General features: G+C 38.7%; 1 protein-coding gene across 2 annotated transcripts in view; it reads left to right on the top strand.

The window, feature by feature from the left end:
- kirrel1b (kirre like nephrin family adhesion molecule 1b) overlaps window positions 1-16,915 on the top strand; it is a 77,072-nt gene extending 60,157 nt beyond the window's left edge. The window contains exons 10-15 of one of the 2 annotated variants that reach the window (XM_042429798.1): window positions 779-879; window positions 4,589-4,805; window positions 5,990-6,097; window positions 7,947-8,074; window positions 8,839-8,913; window positions 9,833-16,915. In XM_042429798.1, coding sequence (XP_042285732.1) covers window positions 779-879; window positions 4,589-4,805; window positions 5,990-6,097; window positions 7,947-8,074; window positions 8,839-8,913; window positions 9,833-10,444 — 1,241 coding nt within the window. In that variant the 3' untranslated portion in view covers window positions 10,445-16,915. Of the gene's footprint in view, window positions 1-778; window positions 880-4,588; window positions 4,806-5,989; window positions 6,098-7,946; window positions 8,075-8,802; window positions 8,914-9,832 lie in introns of both variants that reach the window. The other variant, XM_042429797.1, reaches the window with a different exon arrangement.
- The last annotated feature ends 10,024 nt before the right edge of the window (window positions 16,916-26,939 follow it).

Below are 26,939 nucleotides of genomic sequence, written 5' to 3'. Positions count from 1 at the left end.
TCTCCGTACTTACATTTTTAAGGAGGCGCACGTTAGCTGTGACGTAGCTTATGGTGGCTACTTGTATAGGCTCATCTTCACTGCAAGATGTTCAACTGTCATGATTTCAGCATATGTTTTTAAAGTCAAAACGTTAAATTCCAAGTGAAAGCACCACACATAATTTAAAAACAAGTTACTAATGTTGGTGTGACCAGACCCTAAATCCACAGTATCTGATCATCATCATTTTCCATGAAACACTAACGCTTCATAATAGGTTTCTTACCAGTTCAACAAATATAATGGCAGCTCCGCATCAGTATCAGTAGAGTTTGTGTACAAGCATGTTGACTGAAGAAACACATTCTGAGTTGTTATTTCTGTAAATTGACTTACAACAACCTGAGTAACGATGTCGATCTCATTCACGGTTATCACCATTTTTATATTGAATGTACTCTGGCTCTGGAACATGAAAATCACGTCCCTTTTCTTAATCCCACCTACAAAGCTCTGATTGGTTTAGTTATTTTACCAACTGGGAAACAGACATTAATGAGTATAACACCAGCCCGATTTGCTGAACCAGGCATTTAGCAGGCTATAGTGTCTTCTTGTAAGTGGTCTCATGTTTACGGCAATCATAGTAAGGTCTATTCATTAATGTGGTGATGATTTGTTGTTAAGAACAAAGCTATTATGCCCCTTTAAACCTTTTGATGTGTTGTCATAATCCTCTTATGTCTCTTTGTCTTCTTTATCTGTCTTTCTTGTCTTGTCTGTCTGACTTGGCCAGGCCCCCCCATCATCTCCAGTGATCCGGTCCAGTACGCTGTCAGAGGAGAAAAGGGAGAGATCAGGTGCTACATCGCCAGCACCCCCCCACCCGATAAGATTGTAAGTCCATCCTCGGAAGTTGTAATCTGCTGCAGAGGTGCTCGACCTTTTCAGATTGCATCCGCCTCAAACAGAAACCTGATCAAAAACTCCTCTGAAAAACAAAATGATTTTTTTTTACTTTGTGTTTCCAGCTAATAATACTAGCAAAGGGAATGGCACGAGTGGCATTGTTCTCTCCAACTGTGTCATGAGTATGTGAGAACGATCTGTTCCTGCTCCGTGTGGTGGAAGGTGTGACTCATCAAAAACAGCTGCTGTAGTGTTTGGCTGAAATGAATGAGGAGACACGCAGTACTGTACACATGTTCCAGTGAAGTGCTGGAGTGCAGCAGATGATGAGAAATCACGACAATAGAAGAACATTGCTCACTGCTCTTAGCTTTACCACATGTTTATTAGTTTTGTACAACTTTTTAAGGTTGCAAAAGGCTTAGGGTTTCTTGCTACATTGAATAGTTTAATGAAATGTGAAACTGAAAATGAGACCCAATTGTGGAAATAGCAGATCCAGTTAATAACTGTAATCTAATCATCTGATTTGTGACCCAAGGGCTGTATATGATATGAATTCATCACAGCATTACTACCATCCTTTTAGCTACCATGCATTTCAGTTATTGATATGGCTTTTATTTTATCTGACACCCTTTGGATAGATGGGTTGGCTGTCATGGATTGGATGATTTTCTGTTATTTTTCATACAGTTATGATGTCAGATGTCTTGTTAAACATGGTCAAAGTTCCAAAACTTGAGGTGAATATATGTAGAAATGCTCCCTGCAAGACAAAAGCCACAGATTCAGCCTGCTATGAATGCTTCATTTGAAATGTTAACTCTACTTCCTCCTCGTAATGACAGCATGCTTACAAATGGCTGTCTGTTCTTAGTCTTTGTTGTTAAGGCTGTTGCTAAGGTTTTTCCATGGGTTGCTGACAATGTCCACTCACATTTGGGATTAAGGCAAACATGTATGGATGACAGAATGAGAAAAATAAGTGAAATCCTGCCACTAAATACTACTGTTTGTTTATGAAGCCTCAGGAACCGCTGGCAGTCTGCTGAGGGGCAGCTTCTGGAGGCCTTATTAATCACAATGACATTTCTGCCCTTCAAAGCCAGTCTAGAGGAGTGGTTCCCAAACTTTTTGATTTGCAGTCCCGTAAAATAAAGCTATTTCTACTTGGAACCAATTCTCAGAGTCTGCACACAGCATGTCAGTGGGTTGCAGCTAGTTCAACCGAAGATGGATTGTTTCTTCTCATGATCTTTAATTGAATAATTGAAATAAATAAAGCCTAAATTACACTGTAGTTAAAAATACCTGAAATTCACAAGACAAAAAGGCAAAATTACAAAAAAGAAACATTATTCTGTAGCAAAAAATATATATTTTTTCTGCTTCCCTATCCTGTTACAGTAATCATCTTGTGATCCCTCAGATTTATCATGAACCACTGGTCTGAGCTCTGTTTGTGAAAGATTTGAATCCTGTAACAATTGGTATTTTTTTCCCCTCTTAAACAATTTCTATCAACTTGCCCATTTAGCCCTCAGCTCCTCCAGCGTCGTAGGTCAAAGGTGTGTCTCTGAGCAGCACTCAGGTGATTTCTAAAGCAACACTGAAGACCAATTGTTATGATTGTCTCATATACAAACAAAAAAAGAACATATAAATACATAAATATTCTACCTATCGTTGCTTTAAGAGTAAATTTATTTACTTGCAGTCACCATGAAAGGATCAGTGTAGCCCTCAAACCCTCTCTATTTTAGTATGAGTCAGACCTATTCGTCTCCAATTCAGGGATCCCTTTTAAAGTGGTAACCATCTTTTCTTTAAAAGAGAAAGCTTTCACACAGATTGCTTTACTAGAAAACTGTAATGGAATATCCTGCTGAATGTGCCATGACTGCAGAATTGTGTGCTGCTCTGTTATTCCTGCTTTCCAGAAAGCAGCAGAGTACGATACTTGATCAAACCGCAGTTTAATATAAAGTGTCTGCTTGTTATATAAGAAATAAAACAAGTGGTACTGTATGTGATATAAACCTTAGAACCTACTAGAATGTTCACAAAGCATGGGAAGAAGCCAAAAAATTGAACTAAATCCAGTAACGACATTTGAGTTTTCAAGACTAGAATGAGTGAGAAAGAGAGTGTGGGCGTGAAATAGATTGAAATGAGAGAGAGAGAGAGAGAGCGATGGAGGGAGAGTAAAACTCTGTACATTTCAGCGTCAATTATCCAATTGTGCTGTGCCGACATGACAGAAATCTGAGCTTTTAGGAAGCTTCAGCCCCCTGCTGCACTGGCAGAGAGCTCAGAGCGTATAATGTGATACGACATTATAGTCTCGGCTTAATGCAGAGACACAAGGACTTATAAAATATGGAGTATGATGCTGTGTGTGTGTATGTGTGTTTCATGTGTGTGTAAAAGAGATTGAGAAGCAGACACTGAAGGACAGACAGAGGGGGTGCAACAAAATTATTAGAAAATTTTTTAAAAAATTATGAGTGATAAAGAAAGAGAGGGATTGTGAGAAGCAGACTGTGAGAAACAGAAAGATGCATCATAGAGAAAAAGATTTTTATTATAAGATTTCTCCCTCACCCCCTCTTGATCTCTTGATCACATTCTCCTTTTTTTTTTTTTTTTTCAAAACAGGTTAAAAGGTGCATTAGCCCAACATATGGATCTATGTATATTTGATATCACCATGCTCTATATTTAATAACCTCAAATTTCTACCTCAGCAGATTTTAAGTAGAAAAACCTGCTTGAGTTTTTATCGCTCAAATACACTTGCTACACTCTATGTGTGTGTGTGTGTGTGTGTGTGTGTGTGTGTCTATTCTGATTTATTTGTAAGTAATTTCTCTCTTTTCTTTTCAAGCCTGAAAAGGTTCCGCACAAATTTTATTTAGACATATACTGCACTGGGAGAACAAGCTAGTTACCAAGGTGTGAGAATATAATTTGTTTTGCTTAAAATATATTTCCTGCCCCGGCTCGCTTTAGTCCCTCTTAACCTTTCTTAACACAAGCCCATCTGTTTGCTGAATTTTTATTTGTGTGTGTGTGTGTGTGTTTGCATCTGTATGTGAGTCTATTGTGGTTAATACTATTTAAGATAAGCTAAAGTTAAATTAGCATTATTGATCCCTGAGGGGAAATTGTGTGATTGCTGCAGTAAAGAGTGGAGTTTAGATAAAAATCAAACAAATTAAACTTATTGGAGATTATGTCCTCATCATGCTAATACAGAGCTCCTATCAGCTTGAAGGACTTCCTGCTGTGTTGAGGAACAGATTTATAGATTTACAGATGTTTTAGCGTACAGATGTACCAAGCCTTTGATCTTAATCATAAATTGAACTACACCTGCTTAGCTATTTTAAGTAGCTATTAAGTAGCAGATCAAATGGATTTAACTTTAGAAAGTAAAAGTGTTTTCTAGTGTTTCTAGCTTGTAACAACTTCTCTGTTTTAAATATGTTATTGCAGGTAAAGTATTCTGTAAATGACCTTGACACAGGTGTATTGATAATCCCTCTGTATGCTCCTCTCTATCAGTTGGTCAAGTTTGTAAACCAACACGTCACTCGTTGCGATAAGCCTTAACATCTCCTAAATTCAATACCTGCTGTCCATTGAACCATGGATTAGAGGACTAATAAACCCTCTTAATTGTGATTTTCAGGTTTGGGCATGGAAGGAGAATGTGTGGGAGAAGGAGAAAGGCACCCTGATGGAGAGGTACACCGTGGAGCAAAGTAAACCTCCATCCCAGGGTGGAGCCGTCCTCTCCACGCTCACCATCAATAACGTCATGGAGTCCGACTTCCACTCACCGTACAACTGCACCGCTTGGAACTCCTTCGGACCCGGCACCATGATAATCACCCTGGAGGAGACAGGTACTGCATGAAAAAATGAATATTGCAGTTCACAGTAGTCACCATGTCATAGTTTTACTTATAAAGCTAGTTACACAGTTCATGAGGGTAGTTTATTTCATAGTGTCATCATCAGTTGTTTCTCCACTGAAAACGACAAATACAATCTGACACAACAATATGAAAGGACCATAATGCATATTGACATTTCCTGGCAGTAATCTGCTTTAGAAGGCAGCAATGTGCCGATAAAAGAGATGAGCAGAAGAAGTCGAGGAAAGTCTTTGCAAATATTCTATAAGATAGAAACTCATTTTTACATGTTTGTTTGGCCTTAAAGGCAGCCTGTGGGGTCTTTGACCACTGATGGCGCTATGAAGCTCATCTAGCACACACACAAGGATGCACATGTACAAGCTCGACCATGTGGATGAAGTGATACACACTCCTGCCAATAATTTCACGTTATTCTATAGTTTTACAGTTGGTGGCGGTAACGCACTGATGCATGAAACTAGCAAACATGGATGTAACCAATGCAGGTTTCAAAATACTGTAAAAATAGGTGGTGGAAATGTTTTATGAGAAATAAGAAGTATTCAAAATGTTTGTTAGGTTTCAAGGATACACAGACTGTTTTTAACTAAGAATTACTGAATGTTAGTAAAATTGTGTTTGTTTTCAATGAAAACTCCACAGGGTACCTTTAACGTCCCTGAATGAGTTGCTCTTCTCTCTTTTACAAACTGAAGTGCCTTTGAGCAAAATTTTTTAAGCAGTGGCCTCAGCTGGAGTGTAGACGATAGATAAAACACTGTAAGTCCATTCTGGATGGTTACGCATTTTATTTTGAGAGCTTGGTATGTCACATTACATTGGAAAAATGATTTCTTCACGCTCTGTCAGTCTTCTCTGGCTCTTATTCTTTCAGCTGTCAGATTTTGCAGGCTTCAGAAAATCTACCAAAACATCTTCAAGAGAGAGAGAGCTTGGATTTGTCCATAGGTTTTACACTAACAGTATTTTTATCCCTTGTCTGACTTGCATGTCTTATCAACATAACCAGCCCCTCAGAGATTCAACATTAAACTATAGGACACAACAGGATTTATGCTGAAAAGACATAACATCCGTGTAGGTTTCTGTAACAATGAGTTACCAGCTGTCCCTCAACCCCGACCCTTCTCTGCTTGTGTTTGTTTCAGATATTGTTCCAGTGGGAATTATCGCCGGTGGTACGGTGGGCTCCTCCATTCTGCTGCTTATGTTCCTACTGGCGCTCGCCTTCTTCCTCTACCGCCAACGCAAAGGCAGTGAGTGCACACAGTGGTTCTCTAATATGTGTGTTTGTAGAGGCACACATGCACACACACACACATACCGTATATGTCTATTAGTCTTTCATCCACTCTCCCACTCTGTCATTCTGCCATTCCACATTTGAAAAAGGCAACATATGCCAGCCGTATAGCATTTTATTCAAATGAGATTAATGAATATTCATATAATATGGCAAACTGCCTTAAAACGCCCACCATACATTTCCCTTTTCATTCTACTGACATGAAATTGTATGATTATTTTTTTAATAAATCGTATTTATATGCCGCTCATACATTAGATGAAGTACAAAAATAACAGAGCAGAAAACAAGAGCATTTAAAGGTGAATAGTATTTAAATTATGAATTCCTATATGTAATTTCTACAGCCTACGGCAATCCAATTAGCATTTATGAACACAAACCACTCTTCCACAAACCAGAGTGCTAAACAAGACGTGGTGTCTTCAAGATGTTTGATTTTGAGGCACTTCATAGCAAATAAAGAAGTGGGAAAGACAATGAAGGTGACTGACTGGCAGAGTCCCCAGAGGGATTTTCTGGAGATAAGAGTATACTTTCTGGTTCAGAGCAGATAACACACTATAGAAAAGATATCATTTGGAATGAGAAACTCAAACAAACAGTGTTGTTGCTCCAGATAAGCTGTCTCTCGTTTGTTGTCTGTGCTGCAGATCAAGACTTCACAGATGCAAATCTTTACTTTCAAGGTTTCTGGTTGTGGAAGAGAGTTGTTCATGTTGACAAATATTGACTGCTTTGCTCTACGGATATATGAACTAAACTGCGTAGTATTATCATTTTAGGTTACACAAGTCAATCATTTTTATATAGGAATATACCATATCATATATCATATCAGCGTAAAACCCCAAATGTTTGCTGCGACATAGATGATGATCTTATTAAGCCTAACCCACTTGAGTAAAGCCCTTTTCAAACAGATCTCTACCTTTATGTGTTGCTGTAACCATTATGTCAATATGAGGGCATTCAATTCAGACTTATGTTATGTTGGAAGTCTTCAGGTCTGCCCTAATAAGACTTCTGCTGTGTTACATAAGAAGGCGCATGTCTCAGAAAGGCTGAAAATGCTGAAAATTTACCCTTTTCTCCCAGGATATTGTTTTCCATTTTTCTGTTGCATCTCAGGAAATCATCTTTGTCAAAATTAAATCTGAAACACAAAATTTGAGAGACAATTGGACTCAAGGATTACTAAACTCCTCCCCCCCACCTGCTACTCCACCAGACACATCAAAGTATTTGAACCCTGAGATGTGCACAGTTCATTTACATTACAGCATATCATGTCTTGGTACTGAAGCCCTCACAGTACCTTTTTTCTGCCATTTGATCATTGGCACAATAATGGCCCAGTTTGTATGTATTTATTGCAACAATCCTGATGGCTTAAGATTTTTTAAACTACCACTGAAAATTTTTAAATCCTAAACATCTGGGTTTTAAACTAAAAAAATTGTAGATCTGCTGCAAAATCTACATCATCTTTTACAGCCCTAAAAACAGCTATAAAGAAATGTATCATTTAATCATGATGGATACTGAACAATTCAAACTGTTACCTCTTCCTGCCTTTTGAGGCTGCCAGCATCCCAAATTTCCTATTGCACCATTATCAAAAGAAACTACAGAAACTAAACAAAATAAGGCAAATAAAGGGCCAGACAAGTCAAGAGAAAACAAAGCGAAACCGAATTAAGTGTTTTTGTTGCTTTTTCAAACCAGACTGTTAAATAAATCAGTAATTTATCTTGACGTGACCCAGAACATGACCAGAGGTTGTGTTTTTCTTCCAGGTCGCCGGGGTGTCACCCTTGGTAAACCAGACATCAAGGTAGAGACAGTCAACAAAGAGACCCACAGTCTGGAGGAGGAGGCAGCCAACGTCTCCACGGCAACCCGTATGGTCAAGGCCATGTACTCCGTGAGTAGACACCCATCTGAGTCACCGGAGGGCCGTGGAGAGGAGGCGTATGGGTCAATGGCCTTAAATGTACAGAAACACTGACACAAAGGGCGACATGTCAGGAGAGGCTGACACACACACACACACACACACACACACACACACACATACGCACACACACAGGAAAACTGGCACGTGACATATGAAAATGCACTTGCAAATACACTTTTAGGCACACATACAAAAACTGTTCAAACACACAGATAAAGGGAAACAAAAACAGAAAACAAAGTGCACGCAAAGTTCACACACACCAGCCTTGCAAACACACAAAAATGCACACACAAGCACACACCATGCTAATTCCCACACATGATAGAACACACACAAACACACACATTTATTCTCAATCCTGAAATTTTATTGAAGAACTTGCACTTACTCAAAGACACAAACGCACGCACACACACACACACACACACACACTTGCTTTAATGGTTGTGTTCCTTTTGAAAGAGTTCAACCCTGGAAGTCCCGGAGAAACAAATCGACGAGGCTCCTTTGACGAGGTTTTAAAGCTCGGCCCGAAACCTTCTTTTTTCCAACAACTAATCGTTTCTCGTCTTCCGCTCTCTTGGGATGAAAAACCTGAAACTCTGTTTTCCTCTCCCCTCCCTCTCTTCTTTCTCCTTTCCTTTCTCACCCTCCCTCTTTCCGTGTGTGTGTTTTGTTGTTTGATGGTTTAGTTTCTGCCCTCTGTTTCCCTCTCTCCCTCCACTCAGCCGTTCAAAGACGACATGGACCTGAAGCAGGACATCAGGAGCGAGAGCGACACCAGAGAGGAGTATGAACTCAAGGTGAGATGGATCGCCGCTCACAAAGACATTTTGGCATTTTGACATTGGACCTACATATCTGCAGCATCTTTAACATTATATCATGCATGCTGCACAGTTACCTCATTTGTCATTAGCTTTATGATCAAAACATCCCAGGTTTTCTTTTCCACAGGTGCAGAACTTGAACTTGGTTTTCATAACAACACCTCTCTCTCTGCATCATTTGCAGTATCTGCTGAATCAGAGCATGATTAAACATACATGTTGGTTTCTTTGGTCTGAAATGTAGTAAAATGAGAATTCTCTAAGTATCATAAAACCTTGAGATTTAGGGTTGCAGTTCAAATCATATATTGTTCTCATTTTTTCAAATTAACCAAACTAAAGGAAGAAACGAAGTACTCCAATGCTCCACGTGCTTATGCCATGAAACCTAGTTTATCCTGGTAAAAAGGAAGTTGCTTCTTTGTCTCATAATACACACACTGTATGCTTCATCGCTCACACACCATTACATTTTTTGGGCGTAGCATGAACAATAGCACGGCACCTACTGCACCCACATCACCAAGCATGTCAGCAAAGTGCCAGTTAATTTCAACAGATGATGTTGGCTGAGTCAGTCTCATCTTTTAGTTGTATTTGCATTTATTTTGATGTTTTTTAATAGACTTTGATTAACCTTATTCAATTTTCAGTCTGGTTCACTTTGATTTATGGGTTTTTTCCCATTTCTTCTGTTATACAGTAGAATTTCCAGTCTTTCTTTATGATTGACACCATTATAGAGTTAACATCATGCCAGGCTAATCAAAATACAAAACTTACCTCGTCTTCTTTATATACTGAATATCTGAGTGGTTATTGTTTTTGCTTCTAATAAACTGCAGTAGAAACAATAGTATTATAAGCCTAATAATCTTCCATGTGATCACAGGATCCAACCAACGGCTACTACAACGTCCGAGCCACCACCCATGACGAAGCGCGACCCCAGTCCCGTGCCATCCACTACCAAGGAGAGTTTCGCTCCCCGAACCCAAACAGCGGACCAGCCGGTGCCACATCCAGCGGACCTTCAACCGCCCCCAGCGGTGCAGTTCCCCCCAGCGCAGTGCCAGGTTCCAGGGCAGGCTGCTACGACCCCCGCCCGCCTTCCAGGATGTCCCATGCCACCTACGCCCAGTTCAACACCTTCTCGAGGGCGGCACAGAGCCAGCAAGCACCTCCCAATCCAGCGCTTCAATCGCCTGGAGATTACCCCGGAGACTGTGGCCTGCTGGACAGCACAACCCAGCTGGCCTATGACAACTACGGATACCCCTCCCAGTATCCCAGCTACCGCATGGGCTTTGCCCCACCCATAGAGGAAGGACCAGCCTACGAGATGTATCCAACGGGACAGGGGACCGGGCAGGGGCCAGGGCCTGGACAACAAAGTCCTGAAACAGGGCTGGGGAAGTATGGAAGCTCCACTCGCTTTTCCTACTCGTCTCCGCCCTCTGACTATTCCCACAGACACACACAGCGGATGCAAACTCATGTGTGAGATACACACTCTTGGACTTTGTTTTCACAGCAGCAGTACTTATTATACATACACACAAAAATACTTTGAAATTAGAAAAAAAAATCCCACGTTTCTATACATAAACATTCTGTTTTCTGTTTCCATAGCTACCAGTGCATGGTATTTGGTTCAGTTTCTGAATCGCTGACACCCCAACATTGAACAGCAGTTAGCAGCATCACATATAATATAGTTAGCAGCAATATAAATAACACACGCAAGGCGATACTCTCACACATTTGCGTAGACTTTGTGTTGTGTTTATGCTCCAACAAAAGCAACAGCGAGAGCCACAATCAAGAGAAGAGATACAAAAAGAGAAGAAGAGCACTTTGAAGACAAAAAGAAGAATAGCGCCAGGAGCTTAAGGAGGTGCAGAGAAAGTTTTTCCTCCCTGCAATCCTCTTCTTGCTTTCGGATCATCTTATCTGCATCACATGTTCCTTCCATCCCATCTCTGTAAATAAGTGCAAAAGGAGATTTGGGTCATTTTAAAGTTATTTCCTTGTACAAACCTATAGAGTGTGATGCAGCACAGTGACTTACAGCAAATCTCCCTGTAATTCACATGTTTTGCATTTTCTGACTCTCACATAGTGCAAAAATAAACACACACACACACACACACATACACACATACAGATCTTTAAAGACTTTATGTTTTTATGTATTGCAGTAACTGGGCAGCTTGGACTATAAATATATATCTGGCACTTTTTGATCCTTTTTTCTCACTAGAATCTGCCCAGTGGCCATTGCTTACAAGATCTACCTTGATTTAAATGGGACAAACCTTATGAAGGTGGTACAGTGAGTGACCAGAGTGCCAATGAATATGTGCCAACACACAAACTATTGAGGTGTGTCTTCTTTTGTAAAGAGTGAACAATGAGATGCTCTGGACAGCAAGGTTTTGTATGTGCCACATCTAAGAGGAAAGGAAAGGAGTGGTAGCAAGCATCTCTAGAAGCTCCTTCTTCTCTTCATCTCTCATTTTATATCATGATACATTTCTACGCTTATCATTTCACTCAAGATCAATGCTGTAGACAGTATTTGTGAAACGAGGTGTGGTGGGAGCGCTTTTTTCATTCAATGAATTTCAGCAATTTGTACAAAAAAAATACCTCCCCTACCCTCAAGTGTCAAAAAGTATTTGTTTCTCTCACTTGCACAGTAGAATAGATTTTTTTTCCATATTTATACCGAAATGTATGAAAAAAAAATGGCATTCAGAAACATTTTATAGTATTTTTATAAGGAGTTGTGGACCAAAGGTTCAGAGTTTTGGGTGACACTCACTTTTTAATGTGTATGTGGCAACGTGATCGTTTTTGGAAACGTTCTGAGTTTCTTTAAAAGAGATGGATGGTGTTTTTAAAGTGGATGTTGTAGACTTAAATTAGAAAATTTGAAGAGTTTTATTTCAAAATGATAAATATCCGGCCAAATGTCTTTGGTGGATATCTCTTTTTGGCACAAAACTCTTCCTTTGACTTCCAGTCTTCTGACTGGACTGCCTTTTTCAAACGTCGACGACATTCAAAATGATGGATGGAGAACAAGCAGCTGCTCACTTTGAGTCCTGCTGTGAACTTTGTAAGCGATGAGAACGTTCAAGTGTAGTCTAACATATCAAAATGAAGGTACAGAGGGTTCTATCTAGCTCATATGGTACTTTGTACATTTATGTGTAAGTATGCTGGTTTCCTCAGTGCAACAGAAAATTTGGTGGTATTCTATGTCAGAGATTTTTCCATTATATTCTGTTATCTTTGGTGTGTGTGATTGGCCGTTAATCCCCACAGGTACATAATGTTGCTACTCTGCTCTGACCTCAGCTACTGTAAAAGTCCAATATTTGAATAAATCTCCACTGCACCACTTCTCAAATGTTTTGCAGCAAAAGAAGAATTAAAATGCATCTGTTTAGTCTTCAAATGCGCAACGTAGAATCTGGCGACTGTCTGCAATTGTCACAAAAACTAAAGTTTTTCTTGCAGTTTTGTAGTTTTGTTTACAGTACATACCTTAATTACCTTACTAACAACCCCAACAATGACAACCTCTCTTAACACTGGTTGCATACTTTTATTTGACAGTTGTTGAGAACTTAAACATTTGAATGGCTGTATTCAATTCTCAATTTTGTATTTGTTTATGAAACAAAATCTCATTAAGGGGGAAAAAGGAAACACAGAAATCCTCAGATATTTCTCCAGACACTCACGTATAGAGTAAAAAAAACTGACTTTCAGTGATTTACTTATCCTGTTGCAGGCAGTGTGGATGCCAGTACAGCTACTTTGGTACTACTGTAAATTTAAGATATTAGTGAAAAACAGTTGGCTTGTCTACCATAAAGCTCCGGCTGGCTGCAGAATTGGTGTATATTTGCATATTGGGTTGTGTTAGTGAGATTGGATTCAACATCTCCCGACTTCACCTTGAACATTAACAATCATTTGTTGATTAGACTCCACAGTAGCAGCGTCGATCTTCAACGTATACTGAGCTTGAAATTAAAAGGTTCCATCTTCCACCAGAGCAGATTCTGTATTTCATGGAGCAACACTAATGTCACATTTTTTTTCCTTTTCCATTTTTAAGGAACATTAAGTAATAACTGACTTTTTTAAACTTCAACTGACAACTACCAGGAAATGCAATGTGATTTTGTTTTCACCTTTACCATACACATTTGCTATGTTGGATAGTCAAAGTAAAAAGTGAGAGAATGCAACAAGGAGTCACTATCGTATCATACATTTCTGAGCAGTTAAAAATGAGAACAGATGAGGTGCACAGGCTGCAAACTGAAACCAGAAATCTCAGCTCCAACCTCCAGAGGTAATCATTGAGTCTTTTATACTTATCAGCCACCTTATCAACCCCTCACAGATGCAGTATATTATGGTAATTTTGTGCTAAGGGGCAGTAAAAATTGTATTTATTGCCCCTGTTTTGAATAAACACGTTCAGAGAGGAAACCACAGCCACGCCATTTCTGATTAGAATATCAGATAGAACCTTTTAGCTCCAAGGTCACAATATAAACCGTTTCAGTAGTTATGGAGAGAGGAACGGCAGATGGAGCACCCTTTTAAATTTATATGGTTATCACAGCCTTGGTACTGCATATTATTACCTCTTTACAACCTCTTTTACAGAGTTGTAGCTGTGCAGTATTTTGCATCTCACTTGCAATGTCGTTATGACCTTGTGTAGAATAAGTAAATTTGACACTGTGGAGGTACTGAGGCCAACAAATACATGGCCAGGCCATCCAGGTACTTAGTCATTACCTCTAACTATTTACAGTCTGTTGACAGTGGGGACATATAAATATGTAAAAGACACCATAGATGCCAAAAATGCAAAACAGATGTTTAGATTTAGTTCAGCACTGAAAAAAATATGTGTTTTGGAAGGGAATCTGGAAGTGTTTACTCCACTAGGTTGTTATTTCATGTCTTTTTTTCCCCTCCTCCCCATATGTACCTCTCACCACGGTGTGTACTGATACTCTTTACTCTCTATTCTCTCTGCTATGTCATATAAATAGCCACCTACCAACTTCCAAATTTAGAGGTTGAACTTGTGTTTATATGAGAAAAAAAAAAAAATCTTATCACAACATCGTAAGCCTTTCTCCCATAGCTTTCTTCCAAATCCTCTTCAAGTTGATAACATATGGAGTAGATATATAGCACTCTAGTTTGCATACATGTTTGTAAGTTGGGGGTCTTTTTTTTAGAGAATATATAGCTTCATGAGCTCATTTCATCCTCAGTGTGCATTTATTTTATGAATTACTTCCTCTGTATGAAAAGCAGTATTTAAAATCTTATTTTCTTGGTATTGCTTTGTGGTGTTACATCACAGCTGGAAGAAATGACTGTGGTCAAAAGTGTGTGTTTAAACTTTTATACACAATATTTTACTTTTTTTTTTTTTTTTGGTATTCATCAGATTTGGGAGGGGTGGGGGGTTGGTCTGATTGGTCACCCCAGCAAAGAAAAAAAAAAAAAGAGAGGGGATATTTGCGTCTGTGGCCAAAACGACTACACAGCCAGGCCACAAATAGCCAAAACTCTGTCTCAACTAGGCCAACCCAGGCTAGAAGCAGGCCAGACCCACAGCTAACTGCTCTGTTCCATGCTGTGCTGTGTTGTGCTATCCCTGGCCAAGAGTGACTCAAGTGGCTCAGTGTCCATTTTTACCTATTGGAGTCTTCTTTGAGTGCCAAAAGACTGTGCAAAAAATGAACTGAGCAGACAAACAAATGCAGCAGCCATTTGTGTTTGTTGTTTGTGCGTGTATGGGTGCTCTTGGGTGATGGTGCGTGTGTGCTACCAGTTTAAATCTGCATACATGCACATGTGCTGTATGTGTCCATTATATCTGTGACAGCTTGTAACCCCACTGTCTTTTCATATCATTGTAAATGTGTTGGTACCACTGGACTGTAGGGTTCGACTGATGTTTTTAGGCAAAAATATCTGATATCAGTCATGTTGTCATCTGATGGTATGATGGAGGTCCCTCCTGACCACATTTACATAAACAGTCTGAAAAGGCTGCAATGAAATTAGATTTCCTTTACAAATTGTGTTGATTAATTGAATGGTTCAATTATAATTTCTGTAAAGGCAGTGTTGTTATAATTCTTAAGATTTTCATGGTATCAAACCAAATTTTTGATACTATTTCTGGTATTGGAAATGATATATTGCCGTTTAAGGAATTTGCATTCTGTAATTGCTTCTCTATGTAGTAGTTTTCATTGTTACTGGCCAATTCAAATTGCTTGCCCAAGCAAGCTGTACTACTGCAACATCAGTGTCGACTGAAAATGCTGTAGCAGGGATGGATACAGCACCTGCTACTGACAAAACTGACACTGAAACAAAGCAAAGCCAGATAACCCAGACTCTAATGAAGCAATTGTCCAATCATAGCTTAGCAACCGTAACTAGGCATGACAGGCCTGTCAAGCTTTGAATTTCTCCACATGCTGCAGCAGTGTCAATGAGGCTGAGATAATCTGTATTTAAAGAGTTTGGAAGATGGTGTCTTTTTTTTTCCTTTCAAAAGCATAAGAACAAAATTGTAAAAAAAAACAAAAAAACAAATTAAAAAGTGTTTTTATCTGCTCTAATGTAAGCTTCAAATGTTAACATGGCTGGCTAACCTGCCAAATTGCATTTCATTAGCTAACTACATTTTGTGGGTTACAGATTATGTTTTTTAAAAAGCCCTGTTCACAGTAGCACATCCACTCTGTAGTATTTTGTCATGTGTGGAAGCAGGTCCTGGATGCTACTATATCAGACTTTATGCTAATGTTAGCAGCTCTGTGCTGCTCTTTATTGGGTTTGGGGATGTTTACACTTCAATAACCCCAGCTAAGTTTATGATTAGTCTTAGTTAGCTACCTAGCTAGCTACAGCTGATAAAACCTGCCAGTGACAGCCATTTGAGCCAGTAAAATTGATAGTCGCTCGCAAGAAATGATGAACCTGCTTTCGTCTCCTTCAGTCTTAAATCAAACCCATTCTTTTAAAAATTAGTGTGGTAAATCTGCCACCGTTATCACTGTAAACTGCATCTTGTGCTAGAATGGAAAGCTTGACAGATGTAGCAACAGCACCTAAGGGGAGCATGACTCGGCAAATATTCAATTCAGTCTGATTATCAGGCGAGTGAACAGATGCATAAGTTGCTCTTCTTATGATGCTTTTCTGCCAGAGTAGCCCTTCAAGGCATTGCTGCCCCTAGTGGTTGATATTTTGAACTGACTCGGACCTCTATCACTAAAACACATTTGAACACACATGCTGTTACCATCAGTAACCACAGATCAACGAAAATCTTAAGGATTATGTCTTAAAACTGCCTGAAAGAGGTGCAAATCAACAGAGTTTCATCTACATTTTATTGGCCCGTGGTGCTTTAAAGGCATTTAATAACATTGCTATCAGCTTTAAAAGCCACATATCTGTCAAGCCCTAGTAGAAAGCAGGACAGCTGGGAAGACAGAGCGAAAGAGACATCGCATGGCCTTAGGAGACGAGGAAGGAGCCGAGCCGGCCCGCTCGTCCCTCATCCAGCTGCTGAGCCTGTCTGCTCTCTGGAACAGCTGCACGAGTGAAGAGGATTAACTGATGTCCAGCTTGGTATCATTATGAAGACAATGATCAGTAAATTGAGAAGGTTTCCATATTGCACTTGAAAATTGTGTGAATTGGAGGTGCGCATGAGGACAAGAGAGGGAAGGTGTGTGTGTTGAAATAATCATATATTCTCCATAGTCCAATTCTTTATTTTTATCCCTATATATTGTTCACGTGTATTATGTTCATGTTGGGTTTGAATACTCGTTTATCCCTTTTATTGAAGAAAAAAACTGTACAAAACAAATATTATTGAAATTCTCGTTTATTTTCAAATTTCTTTGTTTGATTTTTTTTTTTTTTTTGTTCAAATTGTATGTAATTATTTTTCCACACTATTACAGAAAATAAAAGAAGACACGGCTTTCATAGGAACAGTGGTAAAGTCTCCTTTATTTCACATCTATTTATTTCACTTAGTTTACAGAGAGTTCATTTTTTTCAAATTATAGTTTGTAATTTTAGATATGAGGCTTAAAAAATGTTTTCAACTCTTCACTTTGAGTGAAATTTGTACATCGCACATACGGTACTGTTGATAATTAAGTTCACAGTATGAGTGACAGAACCTGAAGAGTTATATGACAATAACATGACAGTTTCTCATGTGGATAGTAAGTGTGTCTCCATGTATAGCGCACAAGCACAAGAGCCTGTAACGTTTACCTAAATGTTTAGTGCCGCTCAAAACACAAGTCAAAGACAAACGCCTGCACAGCTTTAGTCTCTCCTCTCATTTAAATCTAATGTCTGGTCTGTCTTCTTCTTCTCCCCTCTACTCTTTTTATACTTCTCCTCTTTCTCTCTCTGTATTTTGTCCTTACGCCTCATCTCTTCACCACTCCTCTCACACCGCGCTATGCTCCTGTCTTCATTTACTTCTACTTTTCTCTCCACTCCTCTCCTTTTTCAATTCTCCCTTCACCTCTTCAACATCTAACAACCTTCCTCTCATTTCCCTTTCCCTCCTTTCTTCCCCTCCGTTCACCTCTCCTAACAGTCTCCTCTTTCCTCATGTCATCTTGTAATTCACTATCTCAGCTGCTTAACCCCCACCTCTTCTTCTCTCCTCTCTTACTTTTTTCTCATTTTTCACCCCACCACCCCAATCACTGCAGTTCTACCTATCCTATCTTGTCCCATCCTATCATATAATCTTGCATTTCATTACATCTCTCTAACCTTCTCTTCCTCTCCTCTCACGTGTCTTTGCTTTCTCTTGTTCTCTGTCCTCCTATCACCTCTCTGTTCTTTCCTTTTCCTCAGTGATGCTTTCACCTGTCTCTTCTTCTCTCCTCACCACTTCTTATGTCATGTCTTTATAGTTCTCTTTTCCTCTTCTGCCCCCCCCCACCGATTCTCCTCTTTTATTCCTCCTTTATCCTCTCCTCTTAAGTCTTTCTTTCACCTCTTCTCCCTCATCCTGTTCACCTTTCCCTTTACCTAACCTTTCTGTTTTTCTCTCCTCTTCTTTTGCTTAATCTTGTTGTACCTTACATCTCTGACCTTCTCAACTTGTCTCAAATGTCTTTGCTTTCACTTGCTCTCTGTCCTCAATTCACCTCACCTCACCTCTCCTCGCATTTATTTTCCTCAGCCATTCTCTGTCGTCTCCGTCTTTTCTCCTCACTGCTTTTCTCGCTTTCTCTTTTATGTTCTTCTCTCACATCTCCAACTGTCTATTCTACCCTCTTCTCTGTCTATCCTCTCCCCTCTTCCTTTCACCTCTTCTTCAGTCATTTCTACTCCTCTTCCCTTGCCTCATCTTGTCAGTCCTTCCCACATCACTGCAACTCTCTCCTCTCCTTTTATCTCCTCTCAACAGTTCTCTCACTTCTTCAATCTTCTCTTCCCCCCTCTTCTTTTTTTCTGCTTTTTTCTTTCATTCTTCTCCTCTCATTTCTTCTCCCAAGTCATTGTTTCTCCTTTCACCTCCTATAGTTCTCAGTCCTTCTCTCTCTCTCTCTCCTCTGCAACCCTTTTCTCTCCTTTCTTTGTCTCATTTCTTCCCCTCAGTCCTCATTTCACCATGTTCCTCCTCTCTCCTCTTAACTGAATGACAGGATAAATAAAGAGAGAGAAAAGCGTAAAGCAAGAAAGAAAATAACAGATCCTGTTGAAAAACAGAGAAGAAGGACAGAAGACAGACAGGGCGCATTAGAGCCGCCCCGCCTCATCTTTACTTAGTGTGATGGTAATTATCGTCTCCTCTCTCCTCCTGCTCTCATTGAGGAGTAATGTCTGGAATAACCTTCAGCACTGCACTGCCGACTCCAGTGGACCACCCCCCCTCCACCACCACCACCACCACCACCACTTTCATTTTATCCCCTTGTTCATTTGAAGCGGTCGTTGTATGGATTATGGCCCTTCTCATGCTTGGCACTGCACTCAGCGGCTGAGATATATTATCATATTAGTGTAGAATGATGTAATGCATTTCAAGACATTTGTCCTTCGCACACCCTCTGTCCCTCCACAGATGATGTCACTGGCTTTGTGTCTTGGAGGGAGAGAGAAGTTGTGAAGTGGCTTGTGGGTTTTTTTTCCATTTGATGATGTCGCCATCTTGTGGTGGTAGAGCGGTATTGCGTGGTGAGCGAAGAGGAAGGGATGGGGGAGTAAAGTGGGATGCAGGCAGTTATTTATTACTGAACCAGAGGATAATGTGACTCATAATAGATGTCCTTGGTGTAACTGTGCCGATGTGGTCTGCCGGGTCAGGGACAGAAGAAGAGAGATAGACACTTTGGATATGACTTGATTACAAATTAAGGTTTGACCGACATGGGTTTTTGGAGACTGTTGCCAATGACAGGATTTTTGTATTAAAGAGGTTGATAGCTTATATTTCATGTTAATAATATGTTTTAGCTTCTTGGCCATTTTCATCTTAAAAAAAAAATTAAGCCTTAAAATTAGATTTTAAAAAACTGTATTCTGGTTTTCCCCATTTGGCAGTTTGGGAAAGCACCTAAAACTAATGTTGGACTGTGCAGTAAAACGAAGCATGATGACAAATATAAGAAAAAGAATATTATATCAATCTGCACGGAAGGAAATCTGATCAAAATGCTAGATTATAATTAGTCAGTGTTATTTACTTCCCATAGACAAACTAAACAAATGTGTAATCAAATAAACTGCATCCTTTCTCAGGGGAGGACTAACGGCAGCCCAACATATCAATTTACTCTGATATAGTGTGTACATAGAACAATGCTGAATCATAATTTTGTATCATTTGGTATTCAAATTTTTGCAAAAAGTAAAAAATGAAAGTCAAAGTGTAAAGTGTCAAACATTTAACATGGGTCACTAATCTATGCATAAGCAATTATTTATTAAAAATGTTTTATAAAAACAGGCATAACAGGTTAAATGTAACCACATGAGGATAAAGAGTAAAGCTTCTGTGTCAGGCATCATAGTATAAAAGTGTTTTTAACAGTAATGTGTTGATTTAACACATTATTTTAGGAATATGCAATATTTAATAAAAATAAAATAAAAATTGAGGTGAAGGCCTTATCTTCTGTTTCTCAACTTTTGTATCAGGATAGAAAATCCTGTGAATGGATGATTTGTCACTTCAAAACAGGACCTCAAGGGACCCTGAGATCAGGTAATGAAGTAGGAACCTCTTATCGTGCCAGTTTATGTTGTGCTTTAATGCTGTTTATCCCCAAACACATTTGCGGGAGTTACTGACCCAAGAAGTGTGACATTTTACAAATATTAAGTTTTTAGGACTGATACTGATATTTTTTATACTAAATATCTTGATATTTGGCTTTTTTGAGGCAATAAAGAAATTAGTAATTTGATATTTTCCACCACAATTTCATATATAGTATACCACAGAAAAGGTTTTGAAACAGCATTTAGGCCATAATGTTGGAAGATAAAATTGACAGGAAACATGAAAGAATAAATAAACTGTTGCAATGTGTAAAAATTAAACAAATATTCTTTATTTTATTAGTTATTCAGGTTGGTTAAGTTGCTCTGGTGGTTGGCATTTGGGCTCACGGCTGCAGTGTTTTTAAAGTCCCCATTGCCTGCTTTGCCCACTTGGTAATGTAGACCTGATGTAATCCTAATACTGCAGTCATACTGTGGTTTTATGTCAAACATTTTTTGCCCTTTAATCACCATCATGCACTAATTCATCAACTGTCTCACCCTCCTCTGAATTATTAACATGAGTAAATGCAGGTGCACAGCGCATGCAAAGAGCGAAGAGATAAAACTCAGGCAATTTCATTTCACTCAAATGACCTTGTAAAACTTTTATGTACATTGTTACTGTATGCTATCATCTACATAATGCAGAAACCCATCACGAATAAATTTATATCTATTCTTTTGGTCCCATGGACATGTTGGTACTAAACATAGCCTCATAGGGGCGCTATTGTTAAAGGTCAAACTCAAACTTTGAAATGAATCAACTCCTACACAAGTCCAATTAAAACTGACCTTTCTACATACACCTACAATGCCTTATAAATCACACTGATTGGCTGATAATTGATTGCCCAAATATAGAGGTCTGTTGAGATCTTAGACCCCTGATATTGAGGGATGATTTTTTTTTTTTCGCTCATCATGTCAGCTGTAATTGCACCCCTGCATGTCAGTGTTTTTACATTTCTGGACACAATATGAGGAAAAGGTTTTCCAAACTGATATAAAATATCAAACATATTATTTTTTTAAATGCAGCAAACCTAATTTATATGAACTGGCTGCAAACAATGACATTTTATGAAGTGAAGAATCCTGTGAAAATTGACTTACATGTATTATCAGCAATTGTTTATGCAAATGTACTCAGAATATGATCCAAGTTGCATTCTTCCTCTATTTGAAGATGGATTATTTGAATCATATTCTAAAAATCCCTGGCTGATCGGTGAGAAGTGTTGGCAGATTATTCTCTCTCAGTGTTAATGCTGCTAAAGCCTCTTATTCCAAGAAGAGTTTAAAGATGCAGACATGCATCTGATGAGGCTGTAAACTGACCAGCAGTTCAGTGTCTATGAACTACTCTGGTTTAAGTTCAGGCTTCAGCAAGGTATGAGTCCTTGATCTTGATCACTGCTCCTTTTTTTGGGGATCCTTAGGCAGATTTGGATCCTTTAAAGCACTTCCTTTAACTTACACACATGCAGCATCTGTGAGATTAACATGTGAGGGGGAAAAGTGCAAATTGGCAAGAGAAATGCAAACATTGGGTATTCTGTTGGAGGACATCATGCTGGCATTCGTACATGGAATGAAGCAAAGAAAGATTTGTTTCTCAGCTCTGTGGGTTTGAGGTCTGTGGATTGCGGATTGGGAAAGATTATGAGTGACTCGTCTGTCATGAAAAATGCAGATGATGCATCAAAGCAAAATCTGTCATTGTTTGTTGGGAAGATTAGACTGCTTCTCACTCCCTTTTCACTGTAGGGTCAGAATTAAATGATTCATGCTGGAATTCTCAAAAGATAAGACCTTTTCACTCTGAAAATACTGTCAGATGTCATGATAAGCAAAATGTAAGAAACCAGAAAACCATGCCAATATATTACTACTATCCTAACTATGACATGTACTACTTCCCAGTTTCACATGTAGCACAGCAATGATAAAAAAAAAACAGTAATAAGTTAAAATAGGGTTAAAGAATAAGGCAAAAAAGAGTATTCAACTGATACGTGTGGATTTTTAAAAAATGTACAAAACTGTAATTTAATGCCTGATTTCTTGTGTAAACCTAGCTGGTCTTTAGCCCTGAGCAGAGCACTGCCTGAGGGTTAGTCTAATAAAGGTTTTAAAATATTTGCAATGTCTTGTAGCTAGAAGCAAAATGTAACCAATATAAAAATGAAAATTTAAAAAAACCTAAACCTGAGTTTAATTGGCAACAGAAGAGCTTAACCATAATAACCTGTGATGTGTTTTAGTCTGATGAGGTGTGGAGGAGGAGCCAGATGGGATGATTTGCAGGATGATATGGTGTTGTGGCCAGCAAGAACTAATGAACCCACTTCCTAAACCGCTTTGCTGCGGTGTTGAGCTTTGGCATCTTCTTGTTATTCTATGAGTTAGTGATGCTAAGCATGCACACTCTTGATCCTGACTGCCCTGCTGATTGCCCTTTGAAATTATGGTTACTTGTCTTTACAAAGATATGATTTAAGATTGTCTCAAGTTTGTTTTTTCCCACATTAATAAGGGTAAAGGTAGTCCTTTCTGGCAAGACGCTCAGCCAGTGCTGTTAACTGTGCAGTGGGACAGGTGAGAGACATCACCAGGTAGAGCTTGAGGAACACTGCCTGAACTTCAATGCAACTGTGCAGGCAGCAGGTGTTGGACACAAAGCTGTGCTTTGCTGAGCAGGACACTGAAACCCCCATGCACACAAACCCCCAGTGGAGCTGGAGTGAAGGAGGAAGTCTAAGACAGGGTGTGCCTCTGAAGAATCAGAACAGAAGGTGTTGGCATAGTATCACATATTGCAAAATACATTGCAATACAAACTTAACTTCCCTCCATTGGACAATTAAAAGGGCAACATGCATTTCCACAAACAAAAAAATGCTAAATAGTTAAAAAGTAAGGGAAGAAAAAGTGACACCTGTCAAAAATAGTTCTGCAAAGTGTCAGACTTGACCCAGTAGGCTCATGGGTGATGTAACCTACAGTATGTATTAACAATGTATACGTCTTCAGCAATATATATAATTTTAATGCATAAGTTAAAATTGAATTGGTCATTCAGAGGGCGAGTGTTAATCACAGTGCATGTATTACATTGCATTACAGACAGTACATTATAAAAGTTATAGGGTATAAAAGTTGGTCTAGTTCTGCATGACTTAGCTCTTATTCTCTAGGTCTGAATCTTTACATGTGTGTCATCTTTGTTTCCTGCTTGCTGGAACTGAAATGAAACCTGACAGAATTCTGAGTAAAACAATGTCTAAAAATAGTCTGTCTTAATGAAGAGTGTGCTGTTGCTACTTCGCCATCTTATTATTTCACTTTCATGTTTCAGTGCGGGGCCTTCCATTAGGATGTCTGTCTTAATGAACCTGCCTCTCCTTAAAATAAATCAGTTTCACATCAGAAATTTAAGGTATTTTAATCAGTTTGAAGTAGTTAGAAATTAATTCGGCCTCAGATATTTGATCAAGAAATGTGTTCCTGCAGACTGAAACCAATTTGTCTGGTCTGTCTGGTCCATAATTTCTTTGAGCCTAAACCAACATGCCATATTGATATAAGATCTGTTTTTTTTTTTAACTGAAAACAAGCCATATCTCAATGCACATAAGATACATGATGCCATTAAACCAACCCTTATGATTCCTGTTTTAATATCATTAGAAGACAGGTTCCAGAAAGCCTAATGTTCTTGTACTGTAATTTAAATAAACCAAAACTGAACTGACAATTTAACAGCACAATGCATTTTATATCTAAATACTCATAAACTTTTTAGTTGAAGCACAAGCAGATTTTAATTCTGTCCTTCAGAAAAGGAAGCAGGTTACATGAGACCAGACATGAGGTGAGGTTTTCAAATCATCTGACCTGAGTGTTTGGAAACAAACTAAACTCTTTTTCTCATGTAAGCTGCATTTAGACGTGTCTTTTTGTCACGTATCATCGGTGCAATGATGGTTTTCTGTTTGGACATTGAACAGAGCGGATGTTCAAACCACTAGTATCTTTCATCTTGCAGACTGAAAATGCAAGAGGTGTTAAACACGTTGCAGCACAATGAGAAAGGAAGTGGTTATACTGTATGTGCAGTGAGCTACCTTAATATGTGTGTTAAAGTGAATCAAACTCACTAAACCAATACAACAAATACACAGTATAAACTTTTAAGTGAACTTTGTCCAAATGAACCACAGATGAAAATGATCCTGCAGCGAACTCTGGTGCAACATACAAAACCTTTTCCTTTAAATAAAGTAGCTATTCATAGGCGCCTGAGCAATGGAGCAAGTGGAGCAAACACATCCCCATTATTCAGTTAAGGGAGCAAAGTTATGGTTTTGCTACCCCACTTTTTGTCTTTTTAAAAATAAACTTATAATCATACAGTCCCCGCAATCAGGTGATTATCTTTAAGCAGTCTATATCAATGATAATTTTTATATTTTCAGCAACTGACGAAAACAAATAATAAAAAATCTGACGTTTTCAGACCACCCTTTGAGATGTTCAGTCCAATCCGTCCAACAGTCAAATGTAACAGTAACTTGTTTAGACTTCTACAAAATACTCTGCTTTAGTTTCAGTTTTAGTCAGACTTATTGGAAGGAATTATTTTTAAATATGATGACGCAACTCTCCGTGCAATGATCTCTCATCTGGCTTTTCTCATACAGGGTAAATAAGAGTTGCGAGTTTACTCTGAGGGGAAGTCAGGTCTAGTCCTCAACTAAAATGGCCTCTTTTAAGTCTTGCAGAGCAAAAATCACCTTCTGAGTTCTGCATTAAAATACTTCTTGATTTGATATAATGTAGGTTAAAATAATCTGCTTTTGTTATTGTTATGATTATTCATCCCTGTATAAGATTACAACTACAATAGCTACCACTAGAACCTGTGTGTGGGATTAGATAGTTGTTGTGAAGCCATTTCATTCATCCACATTATTTTTACTTTGTTGCAATTGTTAGACTTTGAAGATGGCCTTGTGAGTATTGAGAACAGCAGCCCTCAGGTTTAACATTGTTTAACCAGGTTTAATTATACAAATCATATAGTGATATGTTGTAAGACTATTACATTTATATAAATTGTTTATCCTTGTTTAACTTTGAAGATGGCCTAGTAGCCTGCAACCTACTGACATTTTAGGCTACATAATGTTTTTATGAATATAATTCTTCTAATAATCATTTCCTGTTCTGATCCACCCAATTATATACTGTTCTTGATGCATTCCTGATTTTCACAGCACCCTCAATATAATTAATCTAGACTAGTGCAGGAAGCAAACTTTGCAAAGATGCCTACAGGATTTATTGAACTATATAATAATAGGGGAGAACGGGGTAACATGAGCCACTTTTCACATTTGATGATTTTACTGCAAAATGAAAGTGTATCTTTTCAAATAATAGTTACTATATATACCTCAGGTTGTTGTGTACCCATAGAAATTAAAACAAGTTATCAAATTATTATGGTTTAAGAACAATGAGCCGTCTAAAAAAGTTAGTCCTATGGCACAATTTACCCCAAGGTAGGGGTAAAATGAGCATGGGGATGGGGTAAATAGTGCTACCATTATATACTGATATAAAAATCACACAAAATCAAACAAATTTATTATAAAATTAAAAATAATTTTGAACTTTATTAATGCCATCAATTTAACAAAGGCAAAAACTTCTACTTTTAAGTAAAACCATATGTTTGTGTCCTGTTGTTCAACATGTTACCTAAACATTTTCAGTAAAGATTAAACTATGATCTTTGAGTGTTAGCTACAGAAAGAATGTGTGTGTAAATGTGCTTTTGTGTAAACAGACAGGTGACAAATTAAAGGAAAAACCAGTCCAGGTCTGAATGCTTGACCCCTACAGTAAGGGGATCTGGTGGCTCTGTTATGCTGTGGGGGGCCTTTTGCTGTCATGGTTTGGGTCCACTTGTCCCCTTAGAGGGAAGGGTCACTGCTAATCAATACAAAGTTGTTCTGAGTCATCACCTTTATCCTATGATGAAACATTTCTATCCTGATGGGAGTGGTCTCCTCCAGGATGACAATGCCCCTTTTCACTGGGCATGAGGGGTCACTGAATGGTTTGATGAGTCTGAAAATGATGTGAATCATATGGTGTGGCCTTCACAGTCACCAGATCTCAACCAAACTGAACACCTATGGGAGATTTTGGACTGATGTGTTCGACAACGCTCTCCACCACCATCATCAAAACACCAAATGAGGGAACATCTTTTTGAAGAATGGTGTTCATCCCTCCAGTAGAGTTCAGAGACTTGTAGAATCAAAGTGCATTGAAGCTGTTCTGGTGGCCCAACACCTTACTAAGACACTTTATGTCAGCTTTTCCTTTAATTTGATCAAACATGAACAGTGTCTCTGGTCTCTAGAATATCAGAAAAGACCCTGTTTGGGGGTAAATTGAGCCATTGACTCAACTTACCCCAACATCACTGGCACGTTTTACCCCACAACCTCCATTTTGACAAAACTGTTTCATACAGTGGCTCAAATCAACAGTTATGCTAAGTTTATGACCTTGTTTTGTAGCTTACACTGATT

The sequence above is a fragment of the Thunnus maccoyii genome, chromosome 12 (genome assembly GCF_910596095.1).
Source record: "Thunnus maccoyii chromosome 12, fThuMac1.1, whole genome shotgun sequence".
Classification (NCBI taxonomy): Eukaryota; Metazoa; Chordata; class Actinopteri; order Scombriformes; family Scombridae; genus Thunnus; species Thunnus maccoyii.
Note: the sequence above shows the minus strand (reverse complement) of the source record. Positions and strands in the feature narration are given on the sequence as shown.